At 45.8% G+C, this 23,744-nt stretch overlaps 1 protein-coding gene across 1 annotated transcript; it reads left to right on the forward strand.

Annotated features, from left to right (window-relative positions):
* Positions 1–5,711: 5,711 nt before the first annotated feature.
* On the forward strand, positions 5,712–22,801 carry mpp4a (MAGUK p55 scaffold protein 4a). Its single transcript, XM_030111270.1, has 19 exons — positions 5,712–5,738; positions 5,814–5,891; positions 6,798–6,881; positions 6,953–7,084; positions 10,875–10,956; positions 11,137–11,222; positions 12,030–12,101; positions 13,952–14,151; positions 16,115–16,173; positions 16,328–16,345; positions 16,623–16,664; positions 16,743–16,763; positions 17,429–17,467; positions 17,687–17,854; positions 19,193–19,273; positions 19,991–20,084; positions 20,797–20,905; positions 22,151–22,285; positions 22,616–22,801. The coding sequence occupies exons 1-19, from the start codon at positions 5,712–5,714 to the stop codon at positions 22,799–22,801; spliced, it is 1,713 nt and encodes a 570-aa protein (XP_029967130.1).
* The last annotated feature ends 943 nt before the right edge of the window (positions 22,802–23,744 follow it).

Consider the following 23,744-nt stretch of genomic DNA (forward strand, 5'->3'; position numbering starts at 1 on the left):
GGAAAAGTAGGTTATGTTTCAGTCACTGCTCATATAATTCAGAAACACTGACCATGGACACAGCGTACAGAGGACAGCAGGACAATTTAGGGAGCAGGTGGGACGATCCCGGATCCGTCCGTGATGGCGGTGAGCTAGAGGTCTGTTTACACCACAGCGGCGCTCCGAGCCCCGGAAAACACCGCTTTTCAGAAAAACAACTCCCAAGGTGGAACTTTTTTAAAATGCTTCAACCCCGTCTCCATGGAAACAGGGAAAACACTGCAGGTGAAGTGACGTTCACAAATCAGTGTTATCAGTCAATACCTCCTGAAGTGAAGCGTTATTTTAACTGTAAACGGTTTCACGTGGAGAAGCAGTCACAGTGTGGAGAATGAGCCTTCCAGCATTTAAAGGATGAGCTGCGGCCTGTTTGTCTTCATGACCTTCAACAATAATTCAACCAACTGGAATCACTTCATTAACTTCGTGTCGGATCAGTGAGTGAAACGTGAGCACAGTGTCAGTCCACTGCAGGACCTGAGCTGCTCAGAGGCACCTGGGCAGCAGCTGCCATGCATGCTGCTTGGTTCTGTTTTGATGGCAGTTTTGGGGAGGGCTGCTCCCGGTGCCGTTAGGACATCGTGGTGTTGAAACGAGACACGCTGCAGGCCGTGTTCTCTGGGATCTGTCTGTGGTTCTACCCCTCTGCTTGTTCTGAAGGATCAGTGTTAATCTGTGAGGGGGCTGACCCAGTGACCGTTTCCCTGTAATAACCTCCCCAGCACACACACACACACACACACACACACACACACACACACACACACACACACACACACACACACACACACACACACACACACAAACAGCTGGAAGCGGCTGGCCTCTTGAAGACCCAGATGTTGCAGCGGGATTTAATGCGTCACCGCCGCTGTGATTGTGTTTCCATCTTAACGTTGTGTTGCCTACAGCTACTGAGCATGTCTGAGCCACTGGACCTGGACCCGGACCTGGACCTGGACCTGGACCCGGACCTGGACCTGGACCCGGACCTGGACCTGGACCTGTGAGGACCAGGCTCTGGCTTTGCTGCTCCATGTGAGGCGGACACCGTCACCTGGCGATCGGTCCTCACAAGGGCAGGAGCAGGCCGTGTGTGTTTGTGCTGTGCTTCTGTGGCTAAAAGCAGCAAAGGGTTAAGAAGCTTTGTGATCTGGTGGAGTGCTTATCGTGAGCGAGAGAGTCGGATGGAGCGAGAGCCTGAGAAGGGGATGTGGGCCAGGGGGCACAGGAGCGAGCGGAGGTCGGGCTGGGTGAAGGAACAAGACATTTAAAAAACAAAGAACCAAAAACAAAAGAAAGCCAAGAGGAGCTTGAGCTGGAGGAATGAAGAGCGGCGCAGGGAGGGGGGCGGGCGCTGGATTAGGTCGGGTTAGAGAGGATTAGTGTCAGTTTCGGCTCGGTAGCAAACTCAGAGACTCAGAGAACAGCGGTGGAGGCATTCATTTCAGATCAGACACCAGGCCGTGACACATCCTGCAGAGGAAGCTGGGCTGCAGGAGGAGGAGGAAGAGGAGGAGGAGGAGGTAAGATGCTCTCATTTCACAGTTTGGACTTCTCTGGTTTCAATCTGTTCGTGTTCAATGTCAAAACTGGCGAGGCTCTCCAAGTGTCTGAACCGTGAAGGATTTCCTGAGGGAGAGGCGGTTTCGGCTCAGTAATAATAATGAAGGGATGAAGAGACGTTACAGACATTACTGTACATGTCTTTATTCATCCTTACCAATATGTGGTGTCCAAGTACACCTAAAACAGCTGAATATAACTGTTCTCTCAGGTTCATCAACATACATACAGAAGACATGAGCTTCACGTTTCAAGAAACTTTAAAATGGGACTTTTGATAAATCTGATCAAGAAAATGGTGAAATAATAAACACAAACTCATTTCAGGATCTGAGTGTATTTATAGAGAGAACTTTCACTTTGTAAAATAAAATAATAGCACATCATCTCCATGAGAAGTAGTAAATATACTGAAGAGTGAATATTTAACTTGATGAAAAACCTGATTTCTCTGCCATGTGCCGTGTGTGTTGGAGTGTATCTGCACTGGTTCTGCCATGGCTGTGTGTGTTTGGAGTGTATCTGCACTGGTTCTGCCATGGCTGTGTGTGTGTTTGGATGTGCACGCCCCTGTCACCTGTTTGAATGACTTACTTTGCTTTTGAAGGCAATTTATTGTGATGCACTTATAAAAAAACATGGTAGCACTTTACTTGAAGCCCCCCTGTATAACACATTATAAGTACATTTATAAAGCATTATAATGCCATTATAACACGTGTAGCTACAGTTATAAACATTCATAAATGATCACAATGCCAGGACCGAACCCTAACCCTAACCCTATGCTGTATAGTGAGTTATAAGGCCTCTGAGGCAACTGTTGTTGTGATACTGGGCTATACAAAAATAAATTGATTGAAATTGATTGATATAACTTATAATGTGTTATACTGGGTGCTTCAAGTAAAGTGTTACCAAAAACATGATGAATAAAATTAGGTCACTAAAAAGAAAAACAAAAAAATCTGAACCCAGCTCTAGACTGTTGACTTTAATGAAACGATCAGTTTTTATGTCTTTTCCTATTTGTGTGACAGTTGAAGAATCATTGTTTGATTCTCCTTTACTTCGTCTTTTACTAATTACTTTCCAAGCCTGTTCAGTTCATTTGTTTGCATGTTGTTGCTGTCCACTGCGTCCGCCAGGCTGGATCTTTGTACCATGTGACGTTCACGAGGTCTCCGGCAGGACGCTCCGCTCTCACTCTTCATCCATGAACGCCTTCCATTCCACTCAGGCCAGTTCTCACTGCGAGCGAAAACCCAGCGTTCCTCATGTGTTTCAGAAAGTTTCACATTTAAACATCACTGATTTGAAAACAATGGAATTTGTCATGCTGGGCCACTAGTGGGTGCTGCTGTCTGTGTGGTTTCACTGCAGAGAACAACATAAACAACGGAACACCAGGTTGGACTGTTGCTACAGTGACTGTCAACTCTAAAACTAGCAAGTCCAGGAGGATCTGGACTGGAACCAGGACCAGGACCACTCGGTTATGGACTGGGACCAGGTTCACAACCAAAAGTTTTTTTCTCACCGTCTGTGCAGTGTTGTTGTGTAAACAGACAGTCAGAATGATGTCATCTACACAGACAGTCGCCCAGACACGCACAGGAAGACAGGAAGAACATGCAAACTGTGCAGAGAAAGACCTGGGCTGGAGCTGGCGATGTTCTCAGTCTGAAGCCTTTAAGCACTTCTGACACAAAACACTATTTTCCAAGCTTTTAACAATTTTGAAACACTGCTGCTCAGCAGGCCTTCAGGAAAAAGATGTTTGTCTGGATTTTTGTCAGGCTTCACTGTCGGGACTGGAAATGTTAGTTCTATCAGCTGGTGTTGTTTAAAAGGTGTTCAGGTTATGTAACCCTGAGGTGTCGGTGCTATCCACTGAACCACCGCACCGCATTCTTCATGTCATTAGATTCTGTGGATGAAAGTCATGCTCTGATTTCAGCCTCAGTGATCATCAACGCTTCATTCTGGAGACATTCAGTCAGATGGAGGATCTGTGTGAGGCTCAGAGCATTAAGATGCCAATTTAAAGACACTTTTGTGTTTTATTTATTTATTTATTTATTCTTTTTTTTTTTTTTTTTTTTTTAATGGGATCAGCTGCTGGGTTTTAGCCAGTTACAGGTTAGCAAATGCTTTAAAGCGAGCTGGTGTTAGTCCAGCACTTCCTCTTACAGCATCGTGTTGCTAATTGTGGGCTAATTTCAGGTCACGACTCCTCTTTAGCCTCTTATCAGCTTCCGTTTCCACTGTTACACTGCTGAGCAGGAGCTCCGGTTAGAGCTGGAGGACGGTCAGATTAGTGACTTCCTGCTGTGTCTCCAGTGAGATACAGCTGGATGGAGAGGAGCCTTCCTCTCAGCGGTCAGTGAATCAACTTGCTTCGTCCAGTGAGGGTAAAGGAAACAGGAGAACATGCATGTCACAGTCACAGGTGGAACATTTTCTTCAAAAATGATCAAAAAGAGCAACTTTTCTGAGATACCATGGAGTGCATGTGTAGCAACCGAGGCAGGTACAGGATGCCAAGAACCAGTCTCAGGACTCCCAGAAACCATGGTCTCCTGGTCCTGGTTGTGGTCCACATTCTCCTGGTCCAGATTCTCCTGGACTTGGTAGTTCTAGAGTTGACAGTCACTGTAGCAACAATCAAGCTGGGTGTTCTGTCCATATGAATGTCTGAGTTCTCCATGTTTAGAGTGCAGGCTACTGTTCTCTGTGGTTTTATTACTAAAACAAACCAACAGCACCTACTAGTGGAGCAAGATCAAAACTTATCGCAGTACTTTCTGTGAACACAAACATCTTTTTCAAAACACTGCCGTGTGAACGTGAAACTTTTCTGAATCTTTTTTGGTGTTTTAAGGTGTGACTCGTTCCTCTTTATTTTCAGTGGAATAAATCTTCTTTCCTTCCTGTGTGGCTCTAGATAATCACGATGAGACAAGCTATGGAGGAAGGTGAGACCCACACACACACACACACACACACACACACACACACACACACACACACACACACACACACACACACACGGACACAGTACTGTTTTTTTTTTTTGTTTTTTTGTTTTTTTAATTGAGCGTTTGATGTTTGCTGGTTCGATTTCCTCAGTCGTTGCCATGCTGCCTGAGTGTTATAAGCTCCATCATCAACACTTCAAGAAGATGCAGACCAAAGGCAGTTTTCTGTGCAGTGCCATCAGTTCTCATCTGGGGCCACTGCAGTCTAGTTTGAAGAGCTTGTGGTCATCCAGTCCCAGAGTTGGTAGTTCGATGCCCCAGCTTGTCCTGTCCATATGTTGAAGTGTCTTTAATGAGGATGATAAACCGAAGTTTGGCTCAATGGAGGCCAAAGACTTTGTATGACAAGGAAATCCATTTATCATTGTACAGTTCGACCAAATTCACTTGAAACCATTGGCACGATGATTTTAGCAATGGTTTTAAGGGAACTTGATCTGGTAAAAATGTGCTTTTTCAACGCAAAACTAAAGTGAGTTTTGTTCTCTCGGGAGTTGTTTTTATAGTGTTTAAACTTTTAACTTATCAAAAAATAAGAATTTGATGTTGTCACTCAGCTCTCAACCCCTGACTTTCTTCTTCCCTGATCAGCCAGCTTCAGCAGCATGTCTGGATGTTTCTGTCTGCAGGCATCAGTGAGGTGCTGTCCAGCGTGGTGGAGGATGTTGGTCACACTGTCAGCAGAAACATGAGTGGTGGTCAGGTTCTGCAGGAAGTACTGAATGCACCGTGCCTGCATGCCCTCCTGAAGGTGATCGAAACAAACACACCATGACAACCATGCAGGCTCATGAGGGGATACCTGGCTTGTTAACCTTTTGGCCTCCCTGTGCTTATAGTGACCCACAATGCTTATAGGGATAAAGTAAATGGATGGATTGGACACAGCAATAAGCAATACTTGTGTTTTAATAAGAGCTAAATGAATGAACAGATCTCATCTGTACTGTGGACAGGGCACAAAAGAGGAGTCAGGCAGGAAGGGTGGAGTGGAGAGGAGTTTTAGTGCTTGATTTCTGACAGAAGACAGTCTACAGGACACTGGACGTAGTGGAACCGGGCATGGGGAGTCATAAGGAGGCCAGCAGGGTGACCCCTCAACACAGCAGATGAAAGGTGGAGATGGGAGCTCCAGTAACAAGCGTCCTATCTTCTTCTGTGCAGATTTATGAGTGCCTGATGCGGTTTCACAGGTCAACACCAAGCCCCTTTCTGCCTTACGCCTCTGGACTTTCACATGAGGTAAACACAAACACACACACACACACACACACACACACACACACACACACACACACACACACACACACACACACACTCTGGATGTTTCTGCTGACCATCAGACATGAGTCGTCTGTGATGGGAGGAGTGGAAAACCTTACTACAACATGAACAATATGGTTCTCCCCTCTCCTCTGGCGTTCCCCAGGGTTCTGTCTTTGGCCTCATCTTCATTGTCATGCCTCCCCGTTGATCTTATTTTCCGTAAATAGAGTATTCAGATCCACTGCTATATGGATGATACTCAGCTCCCTCTGATCTTTACCTTTTAAATTGTATTTTAACAGGTTCATCGTGCACTTTGACCTGTGTTGTCCTGGAAGGGGTCAATGAATAAAATGTATTAATACGATTGCTATCATTTTTGAAGTACTACTGAAGCATTTCCCAGGTTCCTCCAGCAGTTTCATTTCAAGGATTTTTCTTGTTGGTACCACAACTTTTGCTTCTTTCAACATTTGCTTTCCCCACAATGTGATGGAACAAAGATGCCACGAAGACACTGAAACACACTCACACATCCAGAATGTCCCCTGCAGTCGAGACGAGAGCTGCTGGTGGTGAACCGTAGGGATCAGTTACCAAGCAGACAGAAGTAGTGGTGCTTGGAAGCGGCTCAGGTTCGGTGCTGGGATTGAAGTTGCCAAAAGATGTTGTTAGAATGAAACTAAATGGTCTCCACATGGTTGTGGATTAAAGCTCTTAGCTACTGTAGGGGGTCTCCTCAATAGATCAAACGAGACTTCGCAAAGTAATTTCTGTCTAATTTGATGCCATCCATGAAATATTAATGAACATAATGCAGTACCAGCTATTATCTAAGGATGGATCTTTCAGTGTGTAATTGTCTGTTTCTCTGGTTGTCAGATCATAGCCGCTCTGCAGAAGACTCACCGTCCGTCAGCTGAAGCCATCGAGCTCTTCAGCCTCCTCAGCTCTCCTCACATGCAGGTCCGTCCTCACGCCACATTGCGGCCGTCGAGCCGTGGAAACACCCGCTAACCCTGAGGCCTGTCCTTCAGGCTCTGCTGTCATCCCACGACAGCGTGGCGCAGGCCGACTACGGACCCGTGTTACCCCCCCTGCCCGACGACCTCCCTGAGGACGAGGAGGCCATGAGGATCGTTTGTCTGGTGAAGAACAACCAACCGCTGGTGAGAGAAGCTTCTACACTTTCTGTTGAGTTGAAGTTTGTACTGACAAAACATGAATTGATAGCTTTTTCAATTAATTGGTGAAATGATCAAATCTGAGTTCAGTGCTTGCTGTAAGCTTCCCACCGTTATTTGCTGTGGGTTTGCATTGCTGTTCCTCACAGGAACCAAACACTAAGATCTTTGTTGCTGTTGGTCTGAGTTGATACCTTGTGTACATTGTTTAAGGCAGCAGATACTTTCTTGAGCTACTTTCTTGAGCTCTCTTGATCAGAAAGTCATGGAAAGAGGCCAGGCACAAGATATTATATTCACATGGGACCATTTTCTTACTGAGAAATGGATGAGGAAGCCAGGTGGGTTCTCCAGTCCAGTTTTTATAAACACAAAAGAAGTTAAATTCTCCAAAATCTGTTCAGCAAAACAGTCTCGACAGTTCAAACAGTTTCATCCAAACCATCAAACTAAACATTGGTACCCTGAGTGGTGTGTTTTTACTTTATTTTTATTTTATTCATTTTTTTTTTTCATTTCCTTATTGTATTGTATTTTTATTCACATCTGTTTCTCAGCACCAAATGGAGCAGCCCTCCCAATTATCATTGTATACCCGTTATGCAATGACAATAAAGGCTTTCTGAAAAGCAGCATTTTCAAAAAGTTGTGCTTTCCTCCGTCTACTGAGATGGAATCAATGTGTTTTCAGAAAGGTTAGTTTCCAATGACTCTGAGTGTCATTCTTGTGTAAACAGATGATCGAAAAGCAACAAGAGTTTGTTTATTTTCACTTGAAAACATTGTTGTATGAACCGGGCTTCAGTCACACTGTCAGACCAAACAAACTGACTCTTAAAATAAATGCTTTTTCCCATCTTCCTTTCAATAAGACTGGAGATGAGGGAATTGTAGGAGGAGAGAGTGTGGGAGTGATCCGGAGCCGCTGGAGCAGCCTCCGCCGACTCACGCTGGAACGCCTCGTCCCGGCGAGGAGGGCGTGGTCAAGGGAGGAGCTGTCAGCGTCGGAAAGTGAAGCCCGGCTTCTGCCCATCCACCGAGGAGGAGGAGGAGGAGGAGGAGGAGGAGGAGGCCCGGCCGGACACTTTGTCCCCCGCTATCAGTCAACAGGAAGCTGCTGTTTGTGTCCCTACAGCGCAGAGCTCTGGAAGAAAGGCCTCAACCAGTCAGCTCCCTCGGTGTTCGCTCCTGCCCCATGCTCCGGTAAGAGGAGGACGAGGAGGACGACGCTTCTCACTCAGTCATGATTAGCAAGCCATTCACGGTGGGAAGGATCTCATCTTCCATTCATTCTTCATTTGAAGACCGGTGAAGGAAGTCCATCGGTCGGTCATCCATCCGTCTTCTGCACTGTGAAGGCTGCCGGTCTCGGCTGCTCCGTCCATCCATCTCTGCTGCCAATACCGCTCTCATTCATCCATCCATTCTTTCATGTGATGGACCATCCTTTCATTTATCTGTCAGATGTATCAGAAGACCTTGTTCAGTTCATCAGTCTCTTCTCTTCATCCACAAAACCTGGTGATTCTGCTTACGCCTTTGTTTCTTTCCTGTTCTTGTTTATTTGTTCATTTTCATTACTTGGCTGTTCTGTCAAGCTGTGCTCACACTTGTGGTGTGGTTCCTTCCATGTTTGTCCAGCTTTTTATAATCTTGATCTTAATCTTGGTTCAGCATATCGCACACTTCTGAAACTGCACCTTTCTCACTTTGTCTGTGCTGTTTGATACATGGATTCTCTGCTTTTATTCATCTGGTCATAAGTTGGAGAACTTCATAAATTACATAGAAGTCATAAAATGTGACGAGTTCCTCAGTAGCATGCCATAAGGAAGACTTCCTGAGAGATGACGATGGCTCAGACTCCTCGTAGCCTGCCCTGTGATTGGCTGGTTCACATGTTTGTGGTTCTCGATGGCACTTGAGGGATCTTTGAACAATCTGCTCCTTCCCTGGTTCCTAAAGAGGTCTTGTTGACATTAAATTCCCAGACCAACCATGCCAGATTCAACCAATATGAACACAGATGATTTCTCTGAACCGATCATTTTTCTGCTTTCATTTTTGTGCGTCTCTTAAATTGCACCTGATTTTCAGAGAAACACGACCCTCATGAGGACGAAGGCACCTCTACAGGAGCCAGCAGTGACGACTACGCCTACCCTCCTCCCCCAGTGCCCGCTTACACCGTCAGCCTGCCCAGCTCTCCGGACCTGTACAAGAAGGGGGTACCAGGGGGGCCGTCCAGGAACATTCCTACCCCTGGCAGGACTTCCTCCTGTCCTGGGATGAACCCTCACAGACCCCACACAGTGTCGTCCCGCCCTGCAACCATCCGTTCCACTCACCAGGAGGGGGTCAGCACCATCCCCTCTCCTGAGAGGCACCATGGTGGCCGCATGTATCACAAACGGCAAGAGGAAGTTCGTCACCGTTCGCTGATGGGCCATCCCTCCACTGCTCCTCATGGCAACGGGTGGCGCAGTCCAAGGCAGCGGCCCGAACGTGGCGCTCCTGAGTTCAGCAGGCAGTGCAGCGTGGACGAGCTGCGGTCCACGGCTCAAACGGTGGCCAGCAGTGTGGAGCGCAGCGGGCACGACGTCCGGCACCTCGGAGAAAAGATGGTGGCTGCAACAGAGAAGATCACAGGCAGCATGGAGGACAACACCCAGGCGCTCAACCTCCTGGCTGAAGTGGTCGACAAGCTCCAGGGCCTGATCGTCGCCAAAAAACAAGAGCCGTCGCCTCCTGCGCGACCCAAGCGCACCCCTCCCCCACCACCGCCGAGGATTTCCTCAATATCGCCCAAAGCGGTCCGCAAACCTCCCACACCTTACCCACGACCCGTCTCGCCCTCCTCCTCCTCCTCTTGCTCGTCGTCTTCTTCCAGTTCCTGTGCAGACGGCTTCATGATGCCCCGGAGCCCAAAACCAGCCAATGGAGGAAGCGTGAGGTCGGCGCCTTCCCGTGGCGCCCCTCAGTCGGCGGGCGGCAGCGGAAGTAATGGGCAGGCCAGGTTCAACAGTTTACTGTCAAGGACTCCATCTCAAGACCAAGACTGCAACAACACCGGCTGCTTGAAGACCAGGAGGAAGAAGAAGAACAACAAGCAGCACGAGTAAAGCCCACTGCCTCTCTCCCCCAAATCAATGAATACAAAAACACTGATCATCATGAGAACATCACTCGAGCACAGAAATGAGGAAATAGACTCACACCTGGATCCCAGTGATCGAGTTTCCTTTCTTGGACAACATATTTGTGAGACTTTATTCAGACTCTGGATGTGTCAGTCCGAGCACCAACACTGTAAAGGTAAAGACATTCTGTCTTTTTTTCTGTCACTTCATTCGTCCACCTAGAAAAACCGATGAGCTCTTTTCATTCGTTCTTCATTCTTTGGGATCTCTTCAGACAAATCCGCTTTTATATTGTGATGCTGGTTCAACACAGATTTAAGCTTTCAGAAAGCTTTATGCCCCCTGAAGAGGGACCGGACCGGACAGTACTCCTTGATCCAGGAAGTCCGTTGGGAGCAGAGGTCGTCTGTGGTTTGATTCCCCTTATCACCCTGTCAGAGTTTCTCTCTATGGAGGTCAAGGGTCGTCGGAGTCCAAATTGTTTCTGAAAGGTTTTAGCACTATCAGTTGTTTTCATTTCATCCTTTGTGTTTTCCATGGCTCACCTGTTGTTGTCCTCTATCCTCTCAGCAGCTGCAGCTCTGTGCACAGTGGCGTTCAGGCTGTTGATGCTGGGCTGACTGTCTGTCACGCAGGGGGCGACCATAAAGAGGAATGAGGAGACTGGAGACATCTACATCGCCCGAGTGATTCACGGAGGACTGGCTGACCGCAGTGGTAAGAGGAAACTGGTGGGGGGAGGGAGCCGCTGTTTGGCTTGACTGGGACAGATGGTGAACAGGTCCAGCCTGAAGGACCCTGAGGGGGAGACGTTGGAGACCACCACACTGTGCTTCACTTGGTTCTTCAAGAGGAAAGAAAGTGTACAGCGTGCTCTGTGATCCGTGTTTCCATCAGGCCTGCTTCATCCTGGTGATTTGCTGGTGGAAGTGAACGGAAACCCGGTGGGGGGCCTGGAGCCCGAGCAGGTCATCCAGATACTGGTGGGTTCGGCTCGCTGGAGCTCACCGCTGGCTGGAGCGCCGCCTTTGGTAGCATCAAGCTAACGGCTGATGTCTGAGATTGATATGGGGGTTAAAGTCGCTGAGGTTGTCTGTTAGATTTTGCAGAGCTGCAGAGCTGCTGTCTCTCTGTCCAACTCACCAAGGTAGCCAACGTTAGCCAAACGATTTTCACAACTTACAGTTTAACAATCCAGTTGCGTATCAGAGAAACAAATGACTCAACATTTTTCTAAGAGCTTCTTAGAAATGGAAATTTCAACTATTCTAAAGTCCTGATGTTTAATAACTTGTACACAACTGATTCAAAGACTGCATCGGATTCAGCAGTTCCTCTGTAACAAGCAACAGGTTACAATCCAAAAGGAACTAAATGAAACCCAACGTGGAGGAGTGTGAAGGAACGTGTTTACATTCCAGTTTAAGAGTCAGGTCATGTTTGAACAATGTCTGTTTCTGTTTAGTGAGACAGGAAGCAACATTCAAAGGCTTTGGTGTAAAACTGAATTATTCATTCATTAACACAGCTCAGTCAGTTATTTTTCTTTCTCTTTTATTGTTTTACATGTTTATTTATTTATTTGATAAAAGTTGTCTTTTACATTGACTTACTGGCATTTGTGCACAAACACTTTTTAAGATTATTCATTCATGTATTTTATATTTCTAATCACGTGTATTAGTTTAGTTACTGACTGGCTCATGTACATGTGACATACAGTCACTCTGATGCTTTATCAAGTCACTCATTCCCTCTCTGACGTGTTTCTTTCTCCTCGTCTGTTTCAGATTAATTCTCGGGGAACGATCCTGTTCAAAGTGATTCCAAATCCTGCTCAGTCCAGCAGCAGCCAGAAGCCGGTAACCGACTTCTCCTTCCCACCAAGTATCACAGAAATCCCAGCGTGGATCAGAACACACAAAAGAAATGATGCGTTAAAGAAACCCACCAAACACGTCAGGAAGCCGTGCAGATCAGCTCATTATTGTTATTATTATTGGGTCGGTCAGTCAAAGACAATATCTAGACGTCCGCAGAACGTACAAAATGGATCCAAAATTCAGACGTCATTATTGGACCTTTTTTTGACGTCATAATGACCCCGCTGGCATTCAACCGACCTTAAACGTTGAAATTTAGTTGAAATAATGTCAGTTGACGAAAAACGTTAATTCAACGTCAAAACAACGTTGACACTACATGGTTGAAGTTGTGTCGTAAACTCACTGTGGATTCAACATTGAAATATCAACATTTTTTAGATGTATATGTAATCGTCAGTATTTTCAAAATCATGACTTCTAAAAATTTAGCTGAAATATGTCAGTTGAAAAACAACGTTATTTCAACATCCAGACACGTTGATAAATTTACCATTGAAAAAGTGTTTATGTGAACGTTAACCCCGCCTTGTGTTTCTTTTTCTTTGAGTCTGTTTGTTTTCATTGTCTCGTAAAGATAGAATTATGTCTAATAAAAGAGCCGCCCAAGCGGTTAAATTTATTGCGTAATGTCATCAAATTGTGAACTTTGGTGAAACACAAAACAAACATCTTTAAAACCACCACTTTGTTTCGTGTGTATTGCACTATAATTCCAGTAGTTTTCTTAAAACTCGTGGTCACCCTCCTATTTACAGATTACATACATAGTGAACTTACAGCTCAACAGGATCAGCTGATGATCGCTGAACAGTAAGTTCAAAACCTGTGTTTCACCGGTCTGTAATGAAGTCCTGAAATGACTGAAAGAATATCCCTGAACCTCAAATGCAAGCCCAGTGGGTAGACTGTGGTCAATTCAATTTTTAATTTTATGCACTTTTGCTGCTGTACTGCTCAGTTGAACTAAAACCAACTCTGCATTGGAGGTCGGCACAGCGTCAGATTCGGACCTCCACATGACGTCCAAAAAAGACGTAATAAAAACTTTCATTCTGCACCTCCACAAGACCTGATTTGGAGGTCAAAAAATTACGTTGATTAGACGTTATGTCAACGTCACATCGCGCAGTGGGAAGAGGAGATCAGCTGCTTTGGCTGTCATTCAGCTCCCGGGTTCTGGCCCACAGGCTCCAGAAGAAATGAGTTTAATGATGAGAGCTCAACAAATGAGAGAAACAAACCTCCAGGTCATACGGATCTGACTGTAATGTTGAAAACACCTGCTTCACACCCACTGGACACATTCTAACATTTGAATTAGATCTACATGGTTTTAAAAATTGTGTCTTGTTGTTCAGATTTAAACCAAATGATTTTTCTTTGAATACTTTGAATCTCCAGTGTCTTCAGAACTATTTAAATTCCTCCAACTTCTACACACTTTCTCACGTTACGGCCATGAATGTAAATGTATTGACCAACAGAAGTGTGTCAAATGATGAAGAGTCGTTTCAGTTTGCTGAACATTTCACAGCAGAGAACAGTAAATGCAGGTGAAAGAGAGATGATTGAGGCACATGTGCCGAAGGATTCACTCCAGCCATGGAGAAACTTTCATTTTCTCCCGTTACCATGGAAACTGAACGCTTCCAGAAGGTTTTCTGCGTCTCTGAGCTCCGGTGTTGTGTAATCGGACTCTTGAAAGTTTTCCTCTTCCCCTTGAGAACCTTGTTGTATAAATGGGACCACAAAAGGTCTTTACCTCTCCTGGAGGTTGATTCATCATAATGCCCCCCCCCCCCCCCCCCCCCCCGTCTGTCTCTCAGGTGTACATGAGGGCGATGGTGGACTACTCCCCGCTGCAGGACTCCTCTATCCCGTGTCCGGACGCAGGAATGTGGTTCAGCAGAGGAGACCTGCTGGAGGTGGTGGACCAGTCGGACGGGCACTGGTGGCAGGCCAAGAAGCTGCCCTGCTCAGCGGCATCCTGCGCCGGACTCATCCCCTCCGCCAGCATGCTGAAGAGGTGACACACACACACACACACACACACACACACACACACACACAGGTCCTGACAGGCTGCAGTGCTCACAGGTCGCCAGCAGAGGGCGTTGTGGACCATCAATTCATTTGAAACCAGAGTAAGGTTTACAATTTCAAATTCATTCAGAATAATAAAAAGCAACAACTTAATTACAGTTTTTCACAATTGCTAAAACACTAAACCCCACCGCCTGAACCAAACTCTCAGGGGCCTAAACTCATTTTTCAAATCAAACACTCTTTTGGCTAAAACTTAAACACTGTTCAGGTCCTATGCTCAATTTGCAAAACCCATCTGCTCTTTTTTGCAAAACCTCAGACACATTCTCAGTCACTAAACACATTTCACAACATTTTTGCAAAATTGTACTCACTGGCAGCAAAATGTGAACACAACTCCAACACAGCTGTCATCTGTTACACACAACAGCTCAAAACTGAACACATATTTCTAATGATGTGATCAGACCAAGTGTGCACAAAGACAAGATGCTGAGACTGAATCTCCAGGACCGGGACCATGCAGGAATCTGCTTTGGTTTTGTTTGGTTTTGTTATGACAGTGAATTTAGATATCACTTTGACTTCAATGTTTTTTTGTTTTGTTTTTGTTTTTGGTTTTTTTTTTTGCTAAATGCATTTACAATATGTAAAATAAACATTTTCTGTGCACTACACACTCTTAAAGCTGCTGGGTTACTGTAAAAATAACCCACATTGGGTGAAACTGCTGACCCAGCGCTGGGTCCAAAAGAGACCGAGCCAAAGCTGGGTCATTTCTACCCAGCAGCCGTTTGGGTTGAAGAGTTGACCCTGATGTTGGGTCAGGATTCATCAGCGGGTCTGGGAAGGTTACTTTAAAAATGTAATCCCACGTGCCCTCTGCCCTGCAAGACTGTCAAACCCTCCACTGGAAGCCAGCTGGGGTTCAGTGCAGTTCATTGACAGGGAGAGGAAAAGATTTGAACTAGCAACCTCACAACTGCTGGAGAACCACTCTACCAACTGAGCCACAGCCACACATGAGTATAAGGAGAGGGAGGTCATATGTCTTTTCTTTCTTAGCCATTTCAATAATCCTCTGTGAGAACACAGGACTCCAGTTTTCTGTATGTTGCCAGAAGTCTCCAGATGCAAGAAAGAGAAGGAGCTGCAGGAATGTTCAAAATGGTGATTCTTCTCTTCCCTTCAGCCACAAAATCATCACCTCACTCTGCTGGGTCAAAAAAATTCACCTAATTTTGGGTAAAAGTGACCCAATCTGCACAAAATCTAGGGCTACCCAGAAAATGTGTTGGGAAAATAACCCAGCAGGTTTCAGAGTGTGGACTGCTGCTGTGTCCTCAGTGATTTCATGTAGAGTCTAATGAACGATCTAACATGTTTTTACCTGCTGTGGTTAAGATCTGAACACATAGTGTGGTTTTGAACACAGGAGAACTGGTTTTGAGGTGATAGTTTGATTTTGACAGAAATGTCTGAGGTTGTGTGAATGTAGTGTGGATTTCTGGATGTGTGTTGAAGGTTTTGAGAAAATGGATGGAGCTTTCAAGAAATGTGTTCTAGCAATTGTGAAAAACTGTACGTTTCTCAAACCTCGCTCACCTTCTTTTGAAATACACCTTTCATGATGCATTTTTTCAATGGAAGGTTTTAGAAAACGGTTTCAGAAACTCCTTCTGTCTTGTTGCATGTATGGAGGGTCGTTCATTAGTGATGCGATAAACTGACCTGTGACAAGAAAACACAAAACTAATATATTACTCTTTTCAAATACTTGTTACGTTCTCTTCCTTCAATCTCGCTTTATCCATCCTCTTAGTATTGTTGTTTAAACAACATGTACATAAAGCCACTTTCTGAAGGCTGACTCTTTCTGTGGAGCTTTGAATTCCCCGTCTTACTTCTGAGGTTTCAGTGGTTTTATTTCTCTTTCTCTACAGCAAACAGAGGGAGCAGTGGTGGTGTCAACCTTTACAAGGCCATGTCTGCATCCGACCCTGTAAGCACTCATCATCATCATCATCATCATCGTCATTAAGAGCATCTGCGATGACTTTGATTGGCTGTGGACCAGTCCTGTTTGAGTTTGGATCCATGTTGTGCACTGAGTCTTTTAACGGTTCTGTCCTCTCTGTTGTCTCTGCTGCCGTCAGTGACCCAGCCTGATAACGGTGCGTTAAATGTCTTCAGCTCCAGTGTTGAGCCATCAGGATGAGCTCTTCGTACTCTAAATGAGAGCAGTGCGCTCTAATCTGATTTACTGCACAATTTACTCCTGCTCTGTGTGTTTTCCTAGCTACTATCTAGATGACAGCAGTTTCAGGGGAAAGAGTTTTAAAAACCTTCCTACTCCATCTCCGTGTGTGTGTGTGTGTGTGTGTGTGTGTGTGTGTGTGTGTGTGTGTGTGTGTGTGTAATCTTGTAATGACTCCCTGGCTTGTCTTCCAGAGGCCAGTCAAACACACAGTGATGAACAGCGCCCAGTCGTCGGTAAATATGCGACTGCAGTATTTTCTCCTCAGACCGTCTGAACCCTGAAAGTTGATGTTGTTGATCTTTTTTCCACAGATTTGGAAGAACTAAACTTTGGTAGGTAAGTCTGTCCAGACACCTGTTACTGACTCACAGCTGACTTGTCGTTGCATTATAGGAGGAAAAACTGAAGGAGCTTTTCTAACAGTTTAAAATTCCTTCCTGAGCTCAGTTCAGGATTCATTTCCATCACACTTCATCTCTGGTTTTAGCTCTTGGGTGCTGATTATAGTCTTTCTTTACATCATTTACATAGTTTATGTTTGTTTGAACGGTTTAATCCCTTATTTTTTTGGACTTTACATTTTGCACACACTGTCATCATTCTCCTACGTTTGATCTTTTCTTTGCTCATTTGTTGATTTTTGATTCTTGTTGCTCTCGCTGTGTGGACTCGCCATGCACTGACGATTAAACGATCTGTCTTTTTTAGTGCTGTCAATTTTAATCGTGATTAATCCATTGAGGTCTGCCAATTGGTTCAAAGAAAAGAACTAGAGGATAATAGTGTTTTTTCCTGACATTGGGACTGATTTATGAGGATTAGATTCTTCATCGCAATTAATCTCAACTTTAAAAAAGTTAATTGTTGACAGTTCTCCATGAATTAATCACGATTAATTGCGATCAATGCGATTGAATTGTGATCAATGCGATTAAAACTGACAGCACTAGTCTTTTTATAAGAAGATATTTATTGACTTGTTTTGTTTTTCCTTCAGATGAACGTGACTCAGATTTTACTGATGGAATCTATTTGGGTAAGACCCACGCAGTATGGCTGAATAAACAAATTAACTGCTGTTTGTTTGGTTTGTTTAACAGATGACAAACTGATGAATGATGAAGCAAAGAGCGTCCCTGTTGCTGTTGTTGTTGCTGTTGTTTGTTGTTTTTGTTGCTGTTGTTTGTTGTTGTTTGTTGTTTGTTGCTGTTGCTGAACTTATGGATGACCACATGCTGCTTTGTGCCTCAACCAGCCGGTTTCCGTCGGAGTTTCCGTCTCTGGAGGAGGACGTCCTTCAGGAAGAGACGTCAGTCCTGCACCTCCTGCTCGCCGCTCAGCGGCGCCCTGGCCACCCCGTACGAGGAGGTGGCCCTGTACCAGCGCCCCCCGCAGGAGAACCACCGCCTCATCATCCTCGTGGGTGAGTCACAGGCCTGTCTCCACATCAGAGCTTCAGTCTCAAAGACGCCGCTCAGAAGAAGGATTATTTTCCCTAATTGTGTTCACTGACGAAGGATTTTTTCCCCTCCATCATTACGTTGGTTAACAGGGAGTGTGCTTTTCCTTGACCATGTTAATACCCTGTATATTCTTTTTTAAGACATTTTATTCTCATAAAAGACAGGATCTGTTGTGTAAATTCTTTATTATATGTTTTACAGTCAGTTTATGGATTCAGAGCAGACCTCTTCAATGTTTTGTTGCAGTTGATTAAAATGTGCACGTACACCTCGAACTCTGTGTATTGATGAGGGCTGAAGCGAATATGCACCAACAATCAAAGTCATCCTTAATCAAATATTTGCTTCATGATGGTTTTTTTTTTTTTTTTTAATGACATGAAATTAAACCAATGGGTGCCGTTTGATGGCTGCAGCTTGGAGCGACTTGGCCGTCCATCACTGTCTGGTCTATAAACACACTGAAACTGAGGGGCGAAGCGCTCCACTTCACAAATTTACCACCAGCCGCTGCTGTCCAGTCCAGATCCTCCTGGTCCTGGTTCCAGTCCAGATCCTCCTGGTCCTGGTAGATTTAGAATTGACTGTCACTGTAACAACAATCCAACCTGGAGTTCTCTCCATATGAATGTCTGTTGTTAATGTTCAGAGTGTATTGCTCTCCATGTTCTCCATTGGTAATGTTTAGAGCAGGGGTGGGGAACCCTGGTCCTGGAGGGCTGCAAACCTGCATGTTTTCCATGTCTCCCTGCTTCAACACAGCTGATTGCAATGAGGCTCGTTATCTGGCTTTCTGCTGGACTTGGCCATGAATCTTGAATCGATTCAGGTGTGTTGAAGCAGGGAGACATGGAAAACATGCAGGTTTGCGGCCCTCCAGGACCAGGGTTCCCCACCCCTGGTTTAGAGTGTATTGCGCTCTGCAGTGTGTGTGGTTCCATTACTAAAACAAACAACAGCACCGCCTGGTGGACCAACATGAAAACTGCATGGTTTTCAGTGTTTCTAGCATTTTCATTAAAAAACAAAAAAACAAAAACAAAAACACAATTTTCAAAAATTTACCATGGAAATGCAAAACCTTTCTGAAGTAAAAATGCAAAAAAGATTCATTTTCACTTATAGCAGGAATTAAATCTTAAATCCTTGGCACGGAGGTGTGAGTCTGAGTTGTCAGCACTGAGGGGATCAAACGGAAAGCAGCCTGTTAGAATCACTTCTCAAGGCAATCTGGAGAATATTCTTGTTGTTGAAAGTGTTCAAAGAGCCGTTTCTCCTCCATTTCTCCCTGTGGACAGGTGCGACAGGAGTCGGAGTGAATGAACTCAGAAAGAGACTCATCAAACTGAACCCCTCCACCTTCCAGTCCCCCGTCCCTCGTACGTCAGCTCACACACTCTCAGCTGAGACCACACTGAAGCTGCATCTCTCCATTACACACATTATATCCCTCCTGTTGATGCCTGCTCTTGTATCTGCAGTTATTGACTCTCGGTTGTTCCTGTGACAGAATAAACACATCATAAACACATCTACATTCACCTGGAGAGGAGCTGAACGCACACAAACTGTGGCTTATTAATATTTGTATCCAGGATAGAGCGGCTGTTTTCACTGTTAACATGAGCTAACCTGGTAGTAAATCCCTCAAACTAAGGAAAACAGTGCTCACCTGTGGAAGCAGCGGAGAGGGAACACCAACGCGTCTACACGCCGTTTCATTTAGTTAATGGATCACTTTTCAATTCAACCACCTTCAGGTGTAAAGCTGCCTGAAGGTACTGTTGGACAGGGTTCGGGTTTAGGGTTCAACATCTGATCACAGAGAAAACCAAAACGTATGAAAGTTTGTATTGAGAGATTCTGTGACATTCTGGCCCTCAGACTCAGTCTAAACATTAAATAAATAAACTGGCTCTCAGCACATTTTAGTCATAATATGAATTTGTGAAAAAGAGGAAACAGGAAATGTTGTGACAGGAAATATATTTCATTATTCGAGTTACAGGAAAGGTACAGTGATGATTTTCTTTTTTAACATGGCACTCGTCTATGAAGCCCGTTTGTGTCCTGTCCTGTTTGTGATGTCCACACAGACACCAGCCGTCCAATCCGAGCAGGGGAGCAGCCAGGGAGAGAGTACCACTTCATAACCAAGGAGCTGTTTGAGTACATGGTCTGCAACAACAGGTGCGCTCCCGCTCAGCTGTCCTTCACTTCTAATCCACATGAAATCAGTTCTCCTGCTTCACTCGAAGCCAGAAGAAAGGAGGAGTCGTTGGTGTCTGGACGTCCTGCAGCTGCAGCAGAGTCTCAGCTGATCCCACAGCGGCTCTACTTTCTCTGCATGCAGCATCCAGCAGGCCAGGGCTGGACCTGAGGGACCGGCAGAGCCACAGACCACCGGATGCTGCTCCTCCAAAATAAAAGTTCCCCTCACACTCCAGAACCCAGATGCATCTGGTGGGGATGATAAGCCTCCGCTGTGGAGCTCTTGATTCGCCGGGATCCAGTGGAAATAGAGCCAATGGAAACAGAGTCACAGTCTCTGTTGTGGAGAAACTCTCCCCAAAATACACTGACATAACAACATAATCGTACAAAATAATGTGCTTTTCCACTCCGAGAATAAAAAGTTCTTCGTCCATGGTTGAAAGAAAAGAAATCCTCTGGCAGCCGGCATTGGGAGCAGAAATGAGGTGCTGATAGGACGGGAAGAGGAGTCTTGTTTTGGAGGACCAGCATCAGTGTTTGGTGGTATTCTGTAACCCCGGGTTTTGTTCCTCCAGTCTGTTCTGCGTTGGCTGAAGCATAAGGTCCAGAATGGACAGACAAGACTTAGTGTTCAGTGTTAACAGCGTTTTCTGTCCTCTGTGTCCTCTCTCTGCATGGCTGTGTTCAGGTTTGTGGAGTACGGGGAGAGTAAAGGCCAGCTGTACGGGACCAGCACGGACGCCATCGATGAAGTGCTGAAACGAGGCCGCATGTGCATCGTAGACGTCGAGCCACATGTGAGTTTCACTCACAAGGCAGTGTTCTGCATTTATTTCCATTTGAAGGTTTTGATTCCTGTGTATAAAGATGGGCGGGGCCAACGTGGCGTCCCCCACAGCGTTCTCATTGGCTGTATATAATGGTGGGCGGAGCTAACGCAGCGTCCCCCACAGCATTCTGAAGCTTCCAGCAGGTCGTCTCCAGACTGAACTCTGTAAACCAGATGTAATGTGATTGGTCCAGCCTGTCACATGACCGCATCACGTGGACAGAGGAGGAGCTGTGATTGGTTGATTTATGATCAACTTTAACTCCTAAAATGAAATCAACAGACGAATATGTTGTATTTATTGTATTTATTTAATATGTTGATTTAAACTCTGAAATTGACCTTTTTTTGAAGTGGTTCTGATGGGTTCTGATGGGTTCTAATGGGTTCTGATGGGTTCTGATGGGTTCTAATGGGTTCTGATGGGTTCTAATGGGTTCTAATGGGTTCTGATGGGTTCTAATGGGTTCTGATGGGTTCTGATGGGTTCTGATGGGTTCTAATGGGTTCTAATGGGTTCTGATGGGTTCTAATGGGTTCTAATGGGTTCTGATGGGTTCTAATGGGTTCTGATGGGTTCTAATGGGTTCTGATGGGTTCTGATGGGTTCTAATGGGTTCTAATGGGTTCTGATGGGTTCTGATTGCCCTGAGGTGATATTTGAAACCAACATCATCGCCCTCTGCTGGAATTTTCATCAATTACAGCTCTTCTGCACTCCACCGTTGGAGTCCTCCTCCAGCCCCGGCGGCCGGCGCCTCGTCCTGCCCGGTGCCGCCGGGTCGAGTCTTGATGTGGGGAGACGGAGTCCTCGGTTCAAGTCTCAGTTGAGGCCTGAAGGGCCGATGAAAGCAGGTTACTGTTTTAGCTTCCAGACATGTGGCTGTAGCTCTAACCACTCTGCGTGAGTCCGCTCTCTCCCAGTCGTGACCTCTGACCTTAGCCCCGCCCCGGCCGCCACGGCAGGCAGATACATGAACTGTCACACCGATGTGGCACAGGCTGACAACCAGACCCCGTTCTGTCAGAACGGTTCTCTCTGCCGCCTTCAGATAGACGCTGTAATGACTGACTGAGAGTTCATGAACGTCAGGACAGGCTGGGACTCTGTGTTAAGGTTTTCTGAATGTGAACAATCTGTGGAGCAGAGCAGACTGGTCCTGTCCAGTACGTCTTCTTGCTCAGTCGTGTCTCCGTGTCCTTCGTCCTTCAGAGCATCCAGACGCTGCGGACTAAGAAGCTGAAGCCTTACGTGATTTTCATCAAAGCCCCCAGCGTAGAGCGGCTGAGACAGACTCGGAGAGACGCCCGGATCATCACCAACTACACCGTCAACAGGGCTTTCTCAGTAAGACGCTGATATGAGGGGAGGCTCGGGGTGTCAGACATAAGGCCCGAGGGCCAAAATCAGGCCGCAAGAGGCTCCAGTCTGTCAGACAGACAGGAACAACCTAAACACAACTTTCAGCGTGTTTGAGTTTCCACAACAGTGATGGTATTCTCAATCAAACTTACATCTGAATAAAGTTTTCATTTCTTACATGGTCTTTATAAACCTGCCGGTTTATTCTGCTTCAGGTTCAGGATCAGGATCCTGTGTCCATCAGGAGAGGCTTTACCGTTCTGCTCATGTTTGCCCATCACCATATTCTGAGATGGTCTCTTTCCCCGTGCGCAGGAGGAGGACTTCGTGGAGCTGGAGGAGACGTCTCGGGTGATCGAGGCCAGGTATCGGCAGTTTTTCGACAGCGTGGTGGTGAACGACGACCTGCAGGACGCCTGCATGCAGCTGAGCTCCATCATCCACCAGGCGCAGCACGAGCCCCAGTGGATCCCCGTCAGCTGGAGCCGGACGGACGAGTAGAGGGGGGACGGGCGGAGGGACAAGCAAGATGTGAGCGGAAAGACAAGGACGTGTACCAACAAGAAGACGGGAACCAGACGGACGTGTGGCTGTAATGTTCTGGAGAAGCAACTGGGAAAATAATCTCAACTTTGTATCTGTGACTGAAACTTGAGTCAAAGTTCAGATGTTCTCAGCTGGTGCAGTCGTAGTTCTGAAGTTCTAAAGAGGAGGTTCCCATTTAGGGGACAGCAAACCAATCGAACGTGTTAAAATGTAGAGATGTTTAAACGGTGGAACCTGGACTACAAGAACAGAACAGCTTACCTGTTCCAACTAAACACTGCTTTTTATTCGTTCAATTTTTGAGACATAAAAAACAAAATCGGGGTTGAAACTGAGGACTGAAGATGAACAAAGTATGCTGCTTGTGGCCTTTATGGCCCTAGGGTTAACCCTAACCCTAACCACTGGAAAAGTCACTAATTCTACCAGAAATCACTGATAATGAAGTTAAAGGCTCACCTTCATGTGTTTTGCCCCCAAGTGAATTTGTGGGACTGTAGTCGCAGCGATGTTAGTGTTCACTCTTACACTGTGATGACTTCATGAGGAACCTTGGGATGAATTCCATTAAAGATCAAGTCTCACTGTTCCTGCTGTCTCTTTAGACCTCACAGGCGGAGAACAGCCCACAGACACTGAAAGGCTGTCACTGGACCACATGACCGTGTGTGAACGAAAACAACAAGCCACGGCGTTTACAGGGTGCATTTACTAGGTTTGTATTGAAAGAAGCAGCTTGAGAAGAGCAAGCTGTCGTCTGGACAGACTTCATCCTCTGTATCACTGGATCGAGATCTAGATTCAGAAGCATGGAGCACATCCCAGCAGCAAACAGCAAGTCCGTCACAGGACGGGTGCAGTCCGGCCGATTCAGATGAACACACACACTCACAGACAC

The sequence above is a fragment of the Salarias fasciatus genome, chromosome 16 (genome assembly GCF_902148845.1).
Source record: "Salarias fasciatus chromosome 16, fSalaFa1.1, whole genome shotgun sequence".
NCBI lineage: Eukaryota > Metazoa > Chordata > Actinopteri > Blenniiformes > Blenniidae > Salarias > Salarias fasciatus.